The 18073-nt window shown below is 37.0% G+C and overlaps 4 protein-coding genes across 7 annotated transcripts; all 4 read right to left on the reverse strand.

The window, feature by feature from the left end:
* Positions 1 to 279: 279 nt before the first annotated feature.
* Positions 280 to 5534, reverse strand: LOC9328500 (DNA ligase 1). Its single transcript, XM_002892392.2, has 17 exons — positions 4620 to 5534; positions 4393 to 4509; positions 4163 to 4264; positions 3967 to 4083; positions 3503 to 3733; positions 3308 to 3402; positions 3136 to 3223; positions 2526 to 2657; positions 2307 to 2419; positions 1643 to 1744; positions 1504 to 1565; positions 1353 to 1424; positions 1176 to 1249; positions 1021 to 1077; positions 839 to 916; positions 606 to 683; positions 280 to 490 (listed from the first exon to the last, which is right to left on the reverse strand). The coding sequence occupies exons 1-17, from the start codon at positions 5412 to 5414 to the stop codon at positions 422 to 424; spliced, it is 2382 nt and encodes a 793-aa protein (XP_002892438.1). The 5' UTR covers positions 5415 to 5534; the 3' UTR covers positions 280 to 421.
* Positions 5535 to 5737: 203 nt separating this feature from the next.
* Positions 5738 to 9224, reverse strand: LOC9328501 (cation/H(+) antiporter 6B). Its single transcript, XM_021012183.1, has 4 exons — positions 8481 to 9224; positions 7369 to 8397; positions 6641 to 7294; positions 5738 to 6539 (listed from the first exon to the last, which is right to left on the reverse strand). Exons 1-4 carry the CDS (start codon positions 8766 to 8768, stop codon positions 6111 to 6113), a joined length of 2400 nt encoding a protein of 799 aa, XP_020867842.1. The 5' UTR covers positions 8769 to 9224; the 3' UTR covers positions 5738 to 6110.
* An 11-nt stretch (positions 9225 to 9235) lies between these two features.
* On the reverse strand, positions 9236 to 12891 carry LOC9328502 (cation/H(+) antiporter 6A). Its single transcript, XM_002892394.2, has 4 exons — positions 12340 to 12891; positions 11225 to 12244; positions 10469 to 11131; positions 9236 to 10235 (listed from the first exon to the last, which is right to left on the reverse strand). The coding sequence occupies exons 1-4, from the start codon at positions 12616 to 12618 to the stop codon at positions 9741 to 9743; spliced, it is 2457 nt and encodes an 818-aa protein (XP_002892440.1). The 5' UTR covers positions 12619 to 12891; the 3' UTR covers positions 9236 to 9740.
* A 2005-nt stretch (positions 12892 to 14896) lies between these two features.
* On the reverse strand, positions 14897 to 17761 carry LOC9328503. 4 transcript variants are annotated; one of them, XM_021011016.1, is made up of 6 exons: positions 17556 to 17761; positions 16935 to 17011; positions 16188 to 16437; positions 15676 to 15802; positions 15273 to 15572; positions 14897 to 15177 (listed from the first exon to the last, which is right to left on the reverse strand). In XM_021011016.1, the coding sequence occupies exons 2-6, from the start codon at positions 16981 to 16983 to the stop codon at positions 14944 to 14946; spliced, it is 960 nt and encodes a 319-aa protein (XP_020866675.1). In that variant the 5' UTR covers positions 16984 to 17011; positions 17556 to 17761; the 3' UTR covers positions 14897 to 14943. The 4 variants fall into 4 exon arrangements, with proteins under 4 accessions (XP_020866675.1, XP_020866676.1, XP_002892441.2 ...); XM_002892395.2 differs by lacking the exon at positions 17556 to 17761 and adding an exon at positions 17205 to 17236 and having other exon boundaries at positions 14898 to 15177; XM_021011015.1 differs by lacking the exon at positions 17556 to 17761 and adding an exon at positions 17186 to 17236 and having other exon boundaries at positions 14898 to 15177.
* Positions 17762 to 18073: the final 312 nt, after the last annotated feature.

Genomic DNA, 18073 nt, shown 5'->3' on the forward strand with positions numbered 1-18073 from the left:
CACAGTGGCAGCACCAGTCCTCCTCAGCTCTCCTTTCAAATTCTGCTTGTCATGACAGATACTGCAACAACAGGATGTAGGAAGAAAGATGATTCACCGCAATGAGTCTACTTCGCCAAGAGAGACTACATCCCAGAGGCCCGTCTTCCGCTGAAAATTATTAAACGCCGAAGCCAATGATGTAGTTATCTTGCTTCAAGTATCCTGTTTCTACTGTAAACATATTCCACATTTCTGCCAATCATAGACAGCTCAGTGATATAACCAGGGCAGTTGTGATGAGTGTAGGGATTTTTTTTCCAGAACCTCTCATTAACTTTTCCTAAAAACAGTTTTACACCAGCAGATACAGTCGAAAACTCAAACACGCATCAATGTCGTACATACGAGGAAATATGCTCTGAGACCAGATTACAGTTGTTCAATCGTCGTCACCTTTGACTTCATTACTTGGATGATTGTGTTTCTGAGCTTGGTACATATCAGCAATCTGAAAATGTGCAGGGAAATTGAAAATTAGAAAAGATGAAAGAGTTTCGAAACCAGCCTGCTCTTGTCTTTCCAGTATTGAAAACAAATGAGTGTAACTAGGATGGAAACTTCACCTGCTCAGATGATGTTGCATCCTCTGGCTTTTTGTCTTCCCGTACACGAAGTAGACGAGGAAAACGAAGAGAAATTCCCTTTTAACGAAACAAAATTGAAAGTCAATAGGTAACAATTTCCCAGTCAGCTCAAACATAAATCAAATAGCTCAAGTTTCTAAGAAACAATATTTCAGCAGATATATTTAAACCAAAAAGGACAAAGAAGAAAACAAGTCAGAGAATGGTAAAACCTTATCAGGATCCACAATGCCGGTAGCTGCACGGTGCACAGGGCTAATTGTCAAGTCAGCTGCTTTCACTTCCCAGACCTTTAAGCAAGCATATTATTTTAACTTTCCTTTTAACCCATAAGATAGAATGTCGAAACAATTAAATATAAAAACATTTTGAGTACAAGCAAACATAATCCTACCTCAGTGGGCTCAAACCAAACATCTGGATTGAGGCTGTCTCCAACTCGGTAGTATTGCTGGATATTTGAATCATTACAATTAACAGGAATTCAGGCTAGCGACATATATGATATTGCAGCAAAAGGAGGCCATAGAGAAGAAGGGAATATCCTACTTTTGGAGTAGCAATCACTTGAGAGCGAAGACTGGACGACCGTTCGTCAAGCATGGCATCAGAAAATCCAGTACCTAGTAGCCCAAACCGTAAAACCAAGGTATAAGAAACTTGAGAAAGTGAACACAGCACATACAAAATATGAAATGCCAAGGTGAATTTATGTATTGGACTGACCGATTTTACAAATGCTCTGAAACTCTTCCTTATCAACATCATAGCAAGCGAGTAAAAATGCACCATAGACACCTAGAAGGAAATGATATAGCTTTGTTAAGAGCATAAAGGTTGAAGAATGTATCACCCAATATATTTTAATGGCTTTCACCTGTGCGTTTGCCACGTCCATGGAAAGCAGCAATTGGTACAAGATCCATTGAGTCCCCAATGCTGCATATGTAACCTAGAGTCAGGAAAAAACTGTTTGATCTAAAATATTTTAAGAAAAATGTTTAAGAGAGTATTGCCTGTCCATATAGTCTTTCTTCAGTTTTAGCCAATTATTCGATCGCTTGGCAGGCTCATAGGTAGCATCCGAGTTCAATGTTTTAATGATTAAACCTTCACAGCTGCAAAATAAAATATATAGATGAACTGGAACAGCATAGAGATAACAAGGCAAAGGCCGATGTAATAGACATAGGAGTGTAAAGAAATCACAACAAGCGTGGGTCAAATTGCTAAAAATGTTATATTCACCCAGAAGACACATGATGAAAATTTGAAACAGCATAGGGATAATGAGGCAGAGGTCAATGTCATATCATATATCACTACAAGCATGGTTAATTTAGCATATCCTTAAACAGATATCAGATAAGTGGACAACTACTTAAAAAAGAATAGCCGAAATGAGTGAAATATCTACCAGAATCTCTAATTTAACGTGAACGCAGATCAAGGTGAAAGATGCTACTAAAGAGAAGATGCTAGACAACAATTACTACGAGTATGGTCAAATTTCATACCCTTGAACATGTAAAAGATAAAATCTCTAAATTAAAAATACCCGAAAGCAGTAAATATCTACCAAAATCTCTAATATGCTACAAAAGAGAAAATGCTATGCAACAATTTACACCAACGTTTACTGCACTTGATAGAGATACAGAGAACTGTCAAGATATATACCCAACATCAACAGAAGCGTCAAGAAACTTCTGGATTTCATCGATATCGCTAGATGTTAGAGCAGTTGCAAACTGGAAATACCCAGGATCTTCTTCAAATGATTCGTATAGCTTCTGCTAGAAGCAAGGTGTACACAAATGATTACATATTTGCACAACAATTACTTGACTGAAACCAAAGAAAAACAAAATATTATAATGATTTACTGATATTGCTCACCTCTCGGCGAATATTAAGATTCTCTTGGATAAGTTGTTGGCCATTTAGATATAACATGTCAAAAGCAAAGATGCATACGCCAACCTTGATATCATTGACATTCACATTTTTACGGGCTCGAGTGCTCAAAATCTGAAAAAAAAAAAAAAGAAAGAAAAAAAAACCTAGACATCAAGTCAAATTGTTAAAGTAGCTATAGCTTCAAGTAATGTAAATCAATCCAGGTTAACAATACCAATTGATATATTTCAAGTTTCAACTATCCTCTTCACACCAACACTAAACTTAAGTATGATCAGAAGCAGAAATAAGGTGAATCACCAAAACTATCTGCGAAAAGTGCCATCAAATATCCATGTGTAACAAGGTTTGTTCAGTAATGTTGGCAAAAGTATTGGTTAGACAGTGTCAAAACTGAAAAATCTGATATAAAGAGCATTATAGCTATTCTTATTTTGTTAATTCACTGGCTAATAAGATGGAAACCAGAACACATTAACATTTCTGTGGCATTTCTATAAAATAAAATGTCTTAAATGAATAGACAGAATATAAGGCTGCAACCAACCATACTTGAATATCAGAACCTCGCTATTCACTTATGAGTTACCTGGAACGGAAGAATTTTCTTTTTCTCCCTGTCGAAAGCAACAACCTCACAATCCAGAATAAAAGATTTCACAGAGGGCTTCTTTAATCTGCATAGAGATGATTCACTAACTTTAGTAGAAAGATTGGTTCGCTAATGTTTTCATTTTCAACCAGATACACCAGATGTTTACCTTGATAATGCAAGAGCAACATCCGGGTACTTCCCAGTGTTTCTTTCAGCATTTCGACTATATATCTCAAATGTACCATCTTCCAAAAAATGTATCTGCAGAAATTGATTAATGATAAGCCAAACCATACTTAAATAACTCAGATCAGATCTAGGAATAGCATTCATCCTAATTCAGTAGACACCAATATATCACCTGTGCACGTTCCCCATCATATTTGTATTCGCATGTGAAAACGATGTCCTGGAATTTATTCAGTATCTCTGCTACACCTTTGGTTGGTTTTGCAAGCATGGGTCCAATTGGAACACCCAATGTAAAGTTACAAGTTTTTGGAAGATTCCACACTCCACCGGTTAGAAGAGCAGGAACAATAATGTCATAGACAGGAAGTACCGTAAATACTTGTTTAACAATCTTCGCAGCCTACAAAGTCAGAGAAGAAGGATGGATCCAGGAAAGAAGTGTAGTGACATAACATTACAAAAATGCATAAGAGGTAAATTGTGACGTTTCTCCAAGAATTCTACATAGAGATCCTACAGCCACACATAACATCCTTATGGTAGCTCAGACAATATATATTTACTTACAGAACTCAGTAAGAATGGATTCTGATATAAAAGTGGGAGATACAAAAACTAAAAGAGAAAGCAGACCTCTTCTAAAGGAGACTTGGTATTTGGGGGTGGCTTTGAGTGCTCTTCATTATATACAGCAGCTTGTCCCAAGGCAGCTAAGACAGTCTGACCTGAGAACCCTAACCGCAATTTTGCCTGCAAGGTAAATTAAGAAGGGCGGAATAAGAAACCCAAACGAATGAGCAGAAAAAAAAAACGTGGCATTGATGCATACCTGAAGTAAACGTGTTAAGTAAAGTGGTTCACAGTCTGTTGTTGCGACAAGAAGTGCCTTCATTCGATTCTTCTTCTTTTCATTGCTATCTTTTCCACTTTCCTGCAATAGTTAACATGCAATAGTCCCACTCATCTTATATGCAGTCAGACAAGAAAAAGGTTGATTGAATCTCAATTAAAAGCATAACCAAAATTTCAAGCATTCAAAAGCCAGAAGGTTTTAATTACCTTAGCAATTTGTCGAAACGTATCGAACACCTTGACAACAGTCAATGGTTCGGGCTTGAACATCATAGTCTGAGTTGAACGGCTTCCTTTTGCAACAAGCCCCAAGTCTCCCAGTTCCTAAAAATCGGGTTCGATTTCAGAACTGCTAACAATTTTCTTATTCAAAAACCCAATAGCAACCACATTCCACACCAGACAAGCTCATTGAATTATATAAGTCAACATACCGTATTCTGCTTCTTAACATGATCCTCAGTTCTACCAAAAGCTTCAGAGATAGCCTTGATAATTGTACCCTCACCAATTCCCAATTCTACACCTTCATGAGCAGGGGCAATCTCATTTGCCGCAAGATAAACAGTAGCAACCAAATCCTCAGGAGTGGTGGCAATAACGGTTCTCAACATGTTACACAGAATATCAGTAATCACAATCCGGCCACTTTCATTTGAAATCAGATCAAAAGCCAATGCGAGAAACAGAAACGGAACTCTCTCGCCTTTCTCCCAGCAAGACACTTTTTCAGGATCGAAATCATTAGGCTTTTTCTTCAACAATCCAATTTTGCTCTTCATTTCGTCAATTTTATCCGTCTTGCTCAAAGTCCTAGCCTTTTTCGTTCCGGTCTTTGAGTCTTCCGCAATTGACGACGTATCCGATCTGGGTTTTGCAGAATCAGAAATAGGCTCCACCGGATCCTCCGTTTTTGGAAGTGTACCTTCGGAAACAAGGGTTTTGCCCAAATTAGCATCTTGGGTTTCCCCAATTTTCCTTTTATTCGGAGAGCGAGACGATGTAGTGGTCTGGGGCGTCTTCTTCTTGGCGGCTGCACGAGCATTGGACATGAGAGCGTCAAATGCAGAAGGGCGGGAAGAAGACATGGCTCTATGGCACGAGCTAAGGCGCAAGTGGGAAACTTGGCGGCTAAAAGACAGTAACACGGAGGAGAATTGAGAGATTTGGGTTTTAGTACAGAGAGAAGGTAAGCATCGGAGGTAATTCGACGATCGAATCGCTAACATCAGTCGATTTTGAGATTAGGGCTTTAGGGAAGGACAAGTGTTGCAACCTTGAAGATATAGGTGATATAATATTGGCGGCAGAATTTTCACCCGCCACTCTCTCCTTAATGTTGGGGCAAATTAGGACCAGCTGAAGAAGCGGGCTACTATATCTTAAGGACACTGATGGTTCGGATTTGCCGAAAGACCACGATTTTATCCAGGGTTCTTACCTGTAATTAGGGTTTAGTCCAAATCTTTAATAGATCCGAATGATCAAAAAAATTTCTTTCTACAACTTCAAATTTGGACAAATTGTGATGATTATTTCAAAGGTTTCTGCAAATATAACATTTTAAAACTTCGTGAAAGAACTACGAATGATAAATTACATCAAATGCTATCACTAATGGATATTCATACATTGTGCCCTAATTTTTAATTTTTGTTATTGGGCCTTTTAAACTTATGTGGGTCTATAATGGACAGTATAAAGTCAGCCCAAACGTGGCGCGCGTGGTTGGTTGTCGAACTGCGAAATTCAACTATCTTACCCACTCTCACAACGAGCGCGTCAACGCCACCTCTCCGAAATCCCTGGACCAAAACATGCAGAAATTGCTGTTTTTGTAAAATTTGAAAAATTGGGCGCGTGGGGTCTGTTTACAGAGTTCCTCAACTTTAAAAAAGATAAAAACTAAAGCTGAGAAATGCTTTTCATTCTTGTTGTTGCACGATCAACACGGAGGCTCTAGAAGGAAAATATTCAGATGCTAACAAATCTCCAATGATTCCAAGTTCTTCGAATTCCATCCAATCCCCGAGTCCTCTAGTGACTGTAGTACCAAACCCACTTCTTCTACCGACTATAAATAGATCATAGTCGTAAGCCACGGAGTGCAAAATCTTGGAAGTCTCTGTACCATCCCCCACCGTCCAATCAATGATGATTGAGTCATCTCGAGGCCTATCTTCATGACGGTTCATGTCTACCATTTGACTATGAATCCTCTTGCTAATATCATCGGCATGAGACGCAGGGATCAAACGCATCACCGTTAGAATCACTTGTTGGTTACCTCTCATGTGGTCAGCTAATGCCAAGGCCTCTTTGTCGTCATTCCCACCCACATAAATCAAGCACACCTGCATTCAATATGTGACAATCAATAATATTCAACATTTAGAATGAACAAATATAATCTGAAACTTTTTGGTTATTAAAAAAAAAATGTAGAGTTACTTACACGGCATGGAGATTCTAGGGCTTTGGTTTGCCAAATTGGTTTGCGATAAACGAAGATTCCGACAGAACAAGGGGCTCGTTTCAGAACATTACGATTAAGGGTTCTTAGGGTTTGATCGTCTGAGATAACGACACTTCCGTCAGGCCCCCAAGTGCGGTGAAACGAGAGGAGAATAAGATTTGAACCTTGACTAAGAGCAAACCAACATATGTGTTCATGCATCTCTTTAGCGGAAGTTAAAGACGTGAACATGTTTATGGAAGCGGAGTCGCAATAAATCTCTTGAAACAGTTGGAAAGAGCTTATGACATTTTCGGAGTAAGACCGACTTCCAGGCTTTGGTTTCTGAAGCTGGTGGGAGATAAACGTGGGAGTAGCTTGACCTTGTAACTCTATTAGGTGCAGAACACAACACTCCATTGGAGAGTCTTTAGATGGGGAAGTTGCTCTGAGAAGGCTAATCATCGATGTTATGTTGTCAGGCTTGTTGATGCACACCAGCGTTTGCAGTTCTGACTTCTGTTTCAAGTTTCTTCTTCCGTAACACACAAATCTTTTAGACCGGTCATACAAGAAATGTATAGCCATTGGTGTTAACAAAGAGTTTACGAGAATGTATACGCCCAGGAGCGACAAAACCTCCAGACTAATCCTCTGTTAAAGAATGAAAAACATTATAACAAAGATATACAAATTAAGTTATATGACTATAGCAAAAATGTTCTTACGTATTTTTCGAAGGCTGTGAGTACGTAAGCCAACTCAAAACTACTCTTGGTGCCCATAATGACAGCTAGGATAATTGAGTCTCTCAAAGGTATCTTTGTAGCTATGGCGGCTAAAAACGAAGTACCGAATTTCGCTATGTATACGATGGGAAGGAATGAAAAACACTCGTACATATGTCCATGGAGATGTTTTCCATCTCCAAACTCATCTCCAAACTCCTTCCGTAGAAATGACCAATCTAGTTTAATCATGCTAAGTGAGCCAAAGAGGGGTAAAAAAATGCCCTCATTGAAGCTATCGAATTTTTGTATAAATACCGATCCTAAAGGCGGTCCGTTAGGGACAGCCAAACCAAGAACAAATGCCCCCAGCGGTCCGAAGAATAAGAAGCGGTTCCAGTAAAGATAAGATAAGTAAGCCAGCAAGAGACCAATGTAGAGATAGATGTTCTTCACTGGCGCTCCCTCTGGGGTATGTCTGATTACCCACAGCATAAATTGTCGCACAAGGTACACAAAAATGAAGAATGCCATAAAAGCAAATCCCATCTTCACTCCTTGAGTTTCATCACGGCTAATGTAAGCCCATACAGTCAAGAAAAAGGCAAGCACATCGGTTACCATTCCCGATGACTGAGCTATTTGGCCGAAATCAGTGTGAACTATCTTGAGGTCAGTAAGCAACATGTTGACGCACGTGAAAGGCGTCATGCTCATGGTGAATGTCATTACGTTATACTCGTTTTCTGTCATGGTCAGGATACTTGATTTCTCTCTAGATGAATAAAGGAGTTTTCCTATTTGCCATGGGATGATCATTGAGGTGATTCCAATTACAACACTCTTAGTTCCTGACTTTTTGATTATTCCAACATCCGTAGTCACTCCTCTTAGGAACCAATCTAGGACAAAAGCAAATGCACCTATAGTATCAGCAACCTTTGGCATATACTTGTTATCATGGATAAATATATGCTTAAAACATGATATTTGCATCGATCCAAACACCTCATTTAAGACTGCCCCAACCTTCAAGAACAAGAGAAAATTTGTGTTATATTCTTCGAACATCGCCAAGGAAATGTTGATATTTGAAACCCGTAATTACGTACAAGCATCATGGAGGTGAACTTGGGGATAGGAACACCTAACTTCTTGAACAACATATCAAATAAGCGCCATAATAGGAATATGGAGAGAATTATGATCTCCAATTGTGGAAGAGGGTACTCCCAAAATTCCATTCCCTTATATCCAGAATCCATTTTCTCTGAAACGCCATGTGAGTTCAACATTATATGTGGACTTACATCGCAAAACATCTTCGTCCCCATCTCTGCTCTTTTCCCATCGTCGTCCCACATGAGCTCTTTGCGCCAAGTCGCATTTTCTGCATCCATTTGGGACAAATCTTGTCTACGTAAAACCAAAAACAACAAAAAATCTTGATGAAAAGGTTTTGCAGTCAAAGGAAGAACTAGAATTAAAACCGGTCAAATGGTTTCACACAGATCCCAAAATATCTCTAAAATTAGCATAAGGATATAAATATAGGGATTGTCTGGTCCAGGTGTTATCTTTGTTTTTGGCGTTTGTAAGCTGTATTACTTTAAAATAAAATGCCTCTTTAGCCATTATTAATAAAGAGGATCTTAATATAACGTGATAAAGTGTGTTAAACAGACCATGTTATTACAACAAGAGAATATAGTATGTGCCTGATTGGTTCCGGCATTAGTTGTAGATTTTTTACTGTAGATTTTACGCTGTAGATGTTTTGGATGTGACTGTAGATTTTAGTGATGTAATATTTTTGCTGTAGAATTTAAAATTTTGAAAAGTTGAAAATTGTATCCTTTAGAAAAAAAAGTTTTATACAGCCAAAAAAATTAATTATGAAAATATTTTGGCTGTGAGAAAAAAAAAAAAAAAACCAAAGCTTCTAAAGCGTGATTGGATATATTTCAATGCTTAGAAATTTTTTTGCTTTGTAAAGACTCTAAAACAATTGCCAATCAGGCCCATATATATTTATTGCTTTGGTTGCTTTTTTTTTTTTTTTGAACATTCTTCTATCCAAAATTAAAACTCTCAAATCAAGGATGCATTTACTGTAAGAGAATATATTTTTGAATTGTGATAACAAAGGCAGCTATAATTGGAAGGTGATCATGCAGCAGGCTCGCCATAGGAAAGTACTCTAATTTTGTTAACTCAATATTCGATCAAAATCGTGAAGTACTTTATCATCATATGCAGAAAAAACTCGAATTTATTTTACTCCACAACTTCACGCAGCCTAAACTAATCTTTTTGATGTAGAGAAATACAACATTGAACAGCTGAGCATTGAACATATCTCACATTATTTCTTAGAAAGATATTCTTTTTTGGCTTTTTGTATGATGAATGTACACTTGTTTTTGTACAACCAACACTGATGCACTCGAAGGATATTCATGTGATGCTAATAAATCTCCAATGGGTCCCAATTCATCGAACTCTGTCCATTCACTAATTCCGCTAGTTGCCTCAGTACCTATTCCGCTGTCTCTTCCAACGATAAACAAGTCATAATCATTTGCCATTGCTCGTAAGATTCTTGAGGTCTCAGATCCATCAGAAACCGCCTTATCGATATATGTCACCTTCTCATCATTTTGTTTGATGTTGGAGCCAATGAGGTTAGTCACGGACTCCTTTAGGTTAATCGATTGCTGCTGTTCCCACTCATGGTTATCCATTTCAGAAGATTTTGGAATGAATCTTATGATCGTTAGCCTTGTTCGTTTGTCTGTCAGTCTCATTCGATTTGTTATCGCCAAAGCTTCTGTATCGTCTTTTCCACCGTTAAAAATCAAACATATCTGCAGAGATGGAATTAGTTTTATTAAGTTATATACAATACTACAAACACAAATGAAAATATCATTTTCCATTTTCTTTCAGCATTTCACTTCATTTAGACGTTGCTAAAATATTTTCTGAAATTTTATAAAATTCTGAAACTTATATTTTTCACATATTCAAACGGATTAATTGGTGTTTGAAATAAAAAAAAGAAAATGAAAAGTGTTAAATATTCGGTTATGATCACTACCTTGCTGTGGGAATTAATCATATGAGATTCGACGATGGGCTTGCGATAGATGAAGATTGCAACAGAGCATGGGGCACGTCTCAGGACGTTAAGGTTGAGCACTCTCAGCTTATCATCGTTGGAGATAATCGTGGATCGATCAACGGACCAGGTTCGGTGGAAAGGAAGCACAATCAGAGATAGGCTTCTGGATAGGGCTAGCCAACAAATGTCCTCATGCATGTGTTGGGACAAGGAGACGGAAGTAAAAATATCCAACGATGTAAATTCAAAGAATTGTCTTTGGAAGCGACGGAAGGAGATTATGACATTGTCGGAAAGAGAAGTACTTCCGGGCTCTGGTTGTTGCAACTGGTGGGAAATGAACATAGGATTGGCTTGACCCACAAGTTCGACAAGGTGAAGTGTGTTACACGCCATTGGAGAATCTTGTGATGGGTTAAATGTTTCCAAAAGGTCGATCATGGAAGTTATGTGATCAGGTTTGTAGACGCACATAAGACATTGGAGAGCCGCACCGTCTTTCAAGATGCCCAAATTCCTTTTTCGGTAGCATTTGAATCTTTTGGTTGGGTCATGCACGAGCTCCAAGAGCATTGGTATAAAGATAGAATTCAAGAGGGAGAAGGCTGCTAGGATTGTGAAAACCTCTGGCCTTATTAGCTGTGAAAGATATCCAAATATTTTAATAAGTTTTATGACAATAAACTAATAATTAGTCTTCAATTTTAAATATATAGAGTTAACTGTACGCACCTTTATTTCAACCGCGAACGTGTAGTAGGCGAGCTCGAAGATCCCCTTATTACTAAGCACAAGGGCTAAAGCAAAAGAGTCTCTCAAGGGCATTTTAAAAGCATACGCGGCTATGGTGGTAACAACGAATTTTACTGTATTCACCAAAAGAATAAAGGAAATGACCTCATAGATTTGACCCTCCATCCGTATGAAATTTCCACTCTCTTTGACCAACCATAAGAGATCTACTTGCATCATGGTTAATGATCCAAAGAGTGGCAAGATAGCTCCAAGATTAAAGCTCTCAAACTTTTGAACCAAAGTAGCACCTAATGGATATCCATTCGGAACAGTCAAGCCAAAAACAAATGATCCCGCAGGTCCAAAAAGATGAATAGCCTTGTCAAAAAAGGTGAAGGAGGCGAAAGCAAGCCCAAAAATCGAGTAGAGGTAGAAATCCTTGACCGGCCTCCCTTCTGGAGTCTGCTTGATCACCCAATACATAGTTGGCCTCACAACGAAGATCATAACGACGACAAAGAGGCAGAAACCTATGGTTTGCATAAAGCCGTAAAATCCTTCCCAGTAGATTGCATTGAAAAATGTTACAACAAAAGCCAACATGTCAGTCACCATAGCCCCAGAGAGGGCTATCCGCCCAAACTCTGAGTGTTTGATCTGGAGGTCTTTTAAGAGTGTGTCAATGCTCGTGAACGCGGATATGCTTTGCAAGAATATGATCAACCTGTACTCCGTCCTTAACAAGCTTATGTTCCCTCTTCGTTCTCTCCATCTAAATGTGAGGCTGCCACAAATCAAGGGTATAAATACTGTAATGAATCCGATCACACTAGACCTTTTCTCCGTCTTAAATGGCAATTCGGCATCCATGGTCACACCTTTGAGGAACCAATATAAAACGAAGCCGAAAGCCCCTAGCGTCTCGGCGACCTTTGGTCGGTTATCATCAGGGAAAAAAATGTTATGGAGCCAAGACTTGTTGCTTACATGGCAAGTTTGACCTAAGATTATCCCTGCCTTCAACAACAAGACATTACAACATTTAGAAATATGCACCGTACTGATTTTAAAATTTAAAACGTGGAGGGAAGAGGGAGGTTAAGAAAACTCACGATCATCATATAGGTGAATCTAGGTACTCGAAGACCAATTCTGTTGAATGAGATGTCGAGAAGCCGCCATATAAAAAAAGTAGAAAAGATTAAGATCTCAAGATTCGGGAGCGGATATTCCCAGAATTTCATCCCTCTCTTGTAAGTCAAAACTTCCCATATCCCGTGCGAATTTACTATGTAAGGGTGTGTCTCGCAGAAGCGAGACGTGTTGTTGTCTTCATTGTATTCTCGCCATGTCATGTCCCAATAACTCATGTCCATCTGCTCTGTATCCATTTTAAGGAGAAAGTCAAAAGTTAACGAAGAGAATTGCTTAGGGATCAAGAAAATCTAATGGAATGATTTAGGGTTTGTAGTTCGATTGGGAAGGAAGAAGACTAGGAAGGGTTTGTTATAAACTTTGACTAAGGTCGAATAACCAGCAAACAACAGATATGCATCTCAGGTACAGTTAATATTTAGGGTAACCACTTTGTTTTGTTTTTCTTTTCTTTTTATAGCTACATTGTTCTCCATCTCTTGTTCCTTGTCTACATTAGCACACGTATGACTGTACATCGTCTATTACAACCAATCAACAACCTCAAAGCTACATTTAACAATATATATATATATATATTTAGGGAATTTTGCACCCACTAGCACACTTTCTCAGGAACTTATAGATAATTATACAAATTAAGTAATTCCAAACAAGCAAGCATGCAAATTAAACCACATAAAGGAACAATTATTGGGTTCACCCCTAGGGGTGAAACATTATATTCACCCCCTTTAGTTTTAACCAATCATTATGCCATGTCATATATCATTTAAATTGAAATTAAAAGTTAAACAAACAAATAAAATAAATAAACAAAATAAAATCATTCCAAAAAAAATTAGTTAATGGCGTCGTTGTTTGAAGAACCGAATATAAAGATCAAATTGCTTGAAGTATGAATCTAAGACGAATCTTATGACCCAATACGAAACATGACACGACTACTGTCACTTCATCACCTTGCTTCGAACTGCATCCATTCTTGCACTCTTCATTTGGTATTTATCATGCATCATCAATGCAATATGAACAAACATAACATCATATCAATATCTAGAAAACATAACCTCCTGTGATTAAAGGGAGCAAAGAGTGTTGCAGGATTCATGTAATTAAGTTCCTATTAGCACTACATGGCATAATGCACACATCAAGATTTTCTCCTTTTTATATTTAAGACTTAACTCCAGGAACACATGATAAATAGCTTACATCACTCTTGATGATTGTCCATTTTTATCATCTTGACAAAGGAAAAAGTTGAGATTCTCATTAGATGCAAGACATTTGAAATTTGGTTCAAGATTTGTCAAATTATGCCACATGTAAGGCTGTGATTTAGTCTCTTAATTTCCTAACCCAACTACTCAAGTAATGCAGAGAAAGCAGATATACACTACAAGAAAAAAGCTAAATTCCAACAGCCATCTATGTTGTTAATTTGTAGGAATTATATGTTTCCAATAAATTTTCAATAGAACATATATTTGTTGGAATATGATCGTTGGAAATCTACATTTGTCACGAATTTATTGGAAACGTTTCCATCGAGTAATTCTATGACCAATTTGTTGGATAGTTCTGATAATTTTTTTGTTGGATATTTGTTGGAATTTACCGTGAAGTTTCTAACGAATTGTTCCAACATATATTTTGTTGGAATGTCATTGATAATTTGTCACAAATATTCAACAATTCTGAAAGTTTGTTTATGGGAAACTACTAATAACATATTTGTTGCAACTTTGTTGAAATGTTTTCTTGGAAACGTGTGAAAAATTTCCGACGCCTTATTTGTTGGAACTTCATAGAAATTTATTGATAATTTAATTGTTGAAAATTTATTGCTATTTTTCTTGTAAATTTGTGAAAAACTTCTGATGATTTAATTGTTGGAATTTTATCAGAAATTAATCGTTGAAAATATGTTGATATATTCTACTAAGTTTCCAACAAAATGTCTCATGAACCATTTATCAACTTTTTGTTGGAATATATTTTTTAGGTAATTTTTAATAAAAAAATATTATAAAATTAAGAAATAAATAAAAATAAAAATAAATAATAAAATTAAAAATCATAATAGGTAAACATTTTAAAATCTCAAAACACTTAAACATCCAAACATAATATTGAAAAACAATCCTAAATGCTTAAAGTCTTAATGAAACCAAATTACTAATTGAATTCAAAGACCACCATTGGTGTTCATTGTTGTTATCATGGAAGGTGGAACTTCATTTGGAAACTTGTTCTGCATCATAGTAATCCAAAAATCAACATCTTTAAACTTCAGCAGCATTCCCTCAATCACTTGGTCCGATTTCTGGAGCTTTTCTTGAGTCTCAAGATACATTTCTTCATAATTTGGAGATGCATCAACACTAGGATCAGCTTCCGGAATTGAACCATAGCCAAATTTCTTGCCTTTCTTCACTTGAAGTTCTTGGAATTTCAAAATTGCATGTTACAATTCACATAAGAAAAAAGTATTAAAAACATAAAGTATGGTTAAAAAAAAAAACACATGAAGTATAATTAAAAAAATAATAGAAGTTTCAGCATTTTACCCCTTGGTAAATGGCATCAATTTCTTCTTGTGTAAGATGGTTAGTGTCCAAAGTGTCACCATCATCATTGTCTCTTTGACTAAGAATTTGGTGCTCCATGTTTCGACATTTTTTGGCGATCAACTCAGCTTTTTTGCACACAAATACACCATCAGACTTTCTCTTATGGGTTGCTTCCATAAAAGTAACCATATCTGGGAGCTCTCCTGTCACCTTATCACGCTAAACAGTTTTGAAACACACAAATATGTCATTATAGAAAACTTGGACTGAATTTGATAGAAACTATATCGAATGCAAAAAATAAAACAAATTACCATCTCTTCTCTTCTCCGGACATATGGCATTGACCCACATGTGTGCTTAGCTATCCCTAAGCCACCATGATCGCTCTTCTTATTTTTGGAGTTGGTTTTGCTTCTCTTGATGCTTTTCTCGTTTTCCCAGAAAGCAATAAGACCAATCCAAACAGAGTTTAACATCCATTGGGGCTTCCCCTTGTCTTGCTTCCATGCCTTTTTCCATTCATGGACATATCCCAGCAAACGAGATGCACACAAAGTCTCAAACTCATGTTGAACAAGTGTTGTTATCTCATAACGCCAATTATACTTTTGCTACAAGATCAAATAAAAAGAATGAAAATCAAATAGATAACAATGTCTAAATAGTAACACTAATTATAAAGACTTTGACAAAACAAATATAGAAAAAACATACCGCAAATGCTTTGAACCAACGTAACTTGGTATCGCTTGAGAGTGTTGACCAATTAGGAGCCACTTCTTTGAAATCGCTCTCCACAATTTTTTTCACAGCCTTAGTAATCCCCTTGGTGTATTCAAACCTTGTATGTTAATAAATATAAGAGTAGTTATATAAACAGGAAATCAACGCTAATGATCATAAATATAAATCAATGATACGCTTGTTCTAATAGCTCTGTTTATGTGGCTTAGACATAGTGTAAACTTTGTAACTAATTAAGTGGCTTAGACATAGTGTTTGCACATAGAATAATCAAACTAGGCTGTAATGAATCTACTATCTTAGATTAAGAAAAAAAAAAGCCATGTTAGGTTTCGTTGACTTCTAATTCAACATAAACTAATCTATCATGACAACTCATTCAAGTCATTCACGGACCACATTTTTTCTCTAATCTTACTAAGAGAACAAAAACTCAGAGAATAAAGTTACAGAATTAAAACAGAAGTTTAAGTGGAATTTACCATCCATCACCATTCATTCTTCTCGGATCAAGTTTTTTTAGGCTTGCACGGCCTGCAGATCGAAGCAATTGGTCCAGAGTCAATAAATCTGCTGGATCCGTTGAGCTTTGTCCATTTGTAGGCGTCTCAGGTACTCTAGACGGTTCTCCAGCATCTGTAGGGGAGTCACTCATCTGTTGAGAACTCGATCCCAATAGGTTTTGGTCCATCCTTCGTCTATAAGCCATATAGTCATCCCAAGTCCCCATGTCTACATGAGTTCATGAAATAGATAAAGAAACTCAGTTACAAAGTTCGAAATTAACAAGAAAATTCATCAACAAAGCCAGTTTTATGATCAAAAAAGTAATAAAATTACCTGTAGAAAAGAAGAGTTACGGTGGTGAGACGTGAAGAGTAGTAAAGAACCTGTGGAGTGGGGATCGCTAAATAAAAATTAGGGTTAACATAAGAGGTTATGGGTATTAATAGTTGTGGTAAAACCAACCGAAATTAATGGGATATATTCGCTAAACAAATTTTCTAAAAAAACAGCGGCAATTTCTAAATTTCTGTAAAAATAATAAGCGGCAATTTAGAGAATAAGACATTTTAGAGGCAATTATCTCCATACACACAACTTTTTCAATCCTAAAACCATTATAGAATTCAAGAACGAGCTAAAGATTAGATCAAAAGAGAGAGAACACTGCAATACCACCGAAAAACGTATTAAAAGAATGACGTCGAGTGAACGAATGTACTAACCGTTACACTTTGAGCAGAGAGCATTCCTAGAAAGTGAAAGCTTCTTCATTGTTCAAGGTACAATCCTCAAGAGAAACCTTCAAATCATTCAAAAGAAAATTCTTAATTATGATATCAAAATTAAGAAACTCTCAAGACCACAATCAATCAAAAAATCACAACAAACTGAGAAAACCCAAATCGAATTTGAAAAAATCTTCATAAACAACACTTTTCATCATAAAGCCGACAGATTCAATGAAAGAACAAACCTTTGTTCATAAACAATACCTCTGTTCTTGTTTAATCAAGTTAATAACAACTATTATGAATAACCAAAACCCAGATTTTGAATAACCAACATCACTGTTGGAAATCAGACTCAATTTCACACTGATTTGCTTTCTTCGATTATTGCGATTACGTGATAAAACATAAACTAAGGACACAAGAGATTTACGAGTTCCCTCTGTTGCAAACCGCAACTTTGAGGTACGTCTCGGTGAGGTATTGCTCCTCACAAGCCGAATCCACTATCCAATGTTTCAAGAGGTTATAATGGTGCTCTTCAATGGAGATCCCTCACACTAACTCTCTCTATCTAAGAAGACGAAGAATAAGAAGATAAAGAACAAGAAGGACCTGAGAATTACTCTCTCTCACTTCTCTCTCTCCCTAACTCTCACCAAGAAACCTAGAAAATTGAGAATCAGAATCTTGAATCTTCTCGTCTGGTACTGTATGTGAAGAAGAAGCTTCGAGTCTCTCTTATAGAGCTAAAACGGCATCGTGTCGTTTCTTCTCACCTCCACTCACGTGACTCTTTATTCTATGACTTGAGACCCTCTATTTCCACCAGTAGCTTCTTCTTAATCTTCTTTCAAAACGTTCTGACTTAGCTCTCTCCAACATGCTAAATGAGTCTCAAGGTTGGATCATACTTCAACATTCTCCACCTTGATTCAAGCTTGAAAGACTTCATGTGAGCAGCCCCTCAGAACACTTTTAACCATGCTCTATCTCGGACTTATTAATCTGCAAGATTGTAGTATATCAAACTCACGAGTCGGTTTTTTAGTGTTGTTCTCCACTACGTTTTCCTGACTTAAGCTTTTTGCTCTCCCATGCTGAAACGTACAACCCATTGCAATGTTTATACT

This window comes from Arabidopsis lyrata, assembly GCF_000004255.2.
Source record: "Arabidopsis lyrata subsp. lyrata unplaced genomic scaffold ARALYscaffold_1, whole genome shotgun sequence".
NCBI lineage: Eukaryota > Viridiplantae > Streptophyta > Magnoliopsida > Brassicales > Brassicaceae > Arabidopsis > Arabidopsis lyrata.

Bases quoted from the DNA above. Each gene is read 5' to 3' on its own strand.
- LOC9328500 (XM_002892392.2), bottom strand. From the start codon at position 5,414: ATGTTAGCGATTCGATCGTCGAATTACCTCCGATGCTTACCTTCTCTC. The intron at 4,510-4,619 runs GTATGTTGACTT...CCCGATTTTTAG, and splicing joins ATGTTAAGAAGCAGAATACG to GAACTGGGAGACTTGGGGCT. The intron at 491-605 runs GTGAAGTTTCCA...GCACATTTTCAG, and splicing joins ATGCAACATCATCTGAGCAG to ATTGCTGATATGTACCAAGC.
- LOC9328501 (XM_021012183.1), bottom strand. From the start codon at position 8,768: ATGGATGCAGAAAATGCGACTTGGCGCAAAGAGCTCATGTGGGACGAC. The intron at 8,398-8,480 runs GTACGTAATTAC...TTGTTCTTGAAG, and splicing joins AGTTCACCTCCATGATGCTT to GTTGGGGCAGTCTTAAATGA. The intron at 6,540-6,640 runs GTAAGTAACTCT...TATTGAATGCAG, and splicing joins CCCTAGAATCTCCATGCCGT to GTGTGCTTGATTTATGTGGG.
- LOC9328502 (XM_002892394.2), bottom strand. From the start codon at position 12,618: ATGGATACAGAGCAGATGGACATGAGTTATTGGGACATGACATGGCGA. The intron at 11,132-11,224 runs GTGCGTACAGTT...TATCTTTCACAG, and splicing joins CGTTCGCGGTTGAAATAAAG to CTAATAAGGCCAGAGGTTTT. The intron at 10,236-10,468 runs GTAGTGATCATA...CCATCTCTGCAG, and splicing joins TGATTAATTCCCACAGCAAG to ATATGTTTGATTTTTAACGG.
- LOC9328503 (XM_021011016.1), bottom strand. From the start codon at position 16,983: ATGAAGAAGCTTTCACTTTCTAGGAATGCTCTCTGCTCAAAGTGTAAC. The intron at 15,803-16,187 runs GTAAATTCCACT...TTAACATACAAG, and splicing joins AGAATGAATGGTGATGGATG to GTTTGAATACACCAAGGGGA. The intron at 15,178-15,272 runs GTAATTTGTTTT...AAAACTGTTTAG, and splicing joins TCCGGAGAAGAGAAGAGATG to CGTGATAAGGTGACAGGAGA.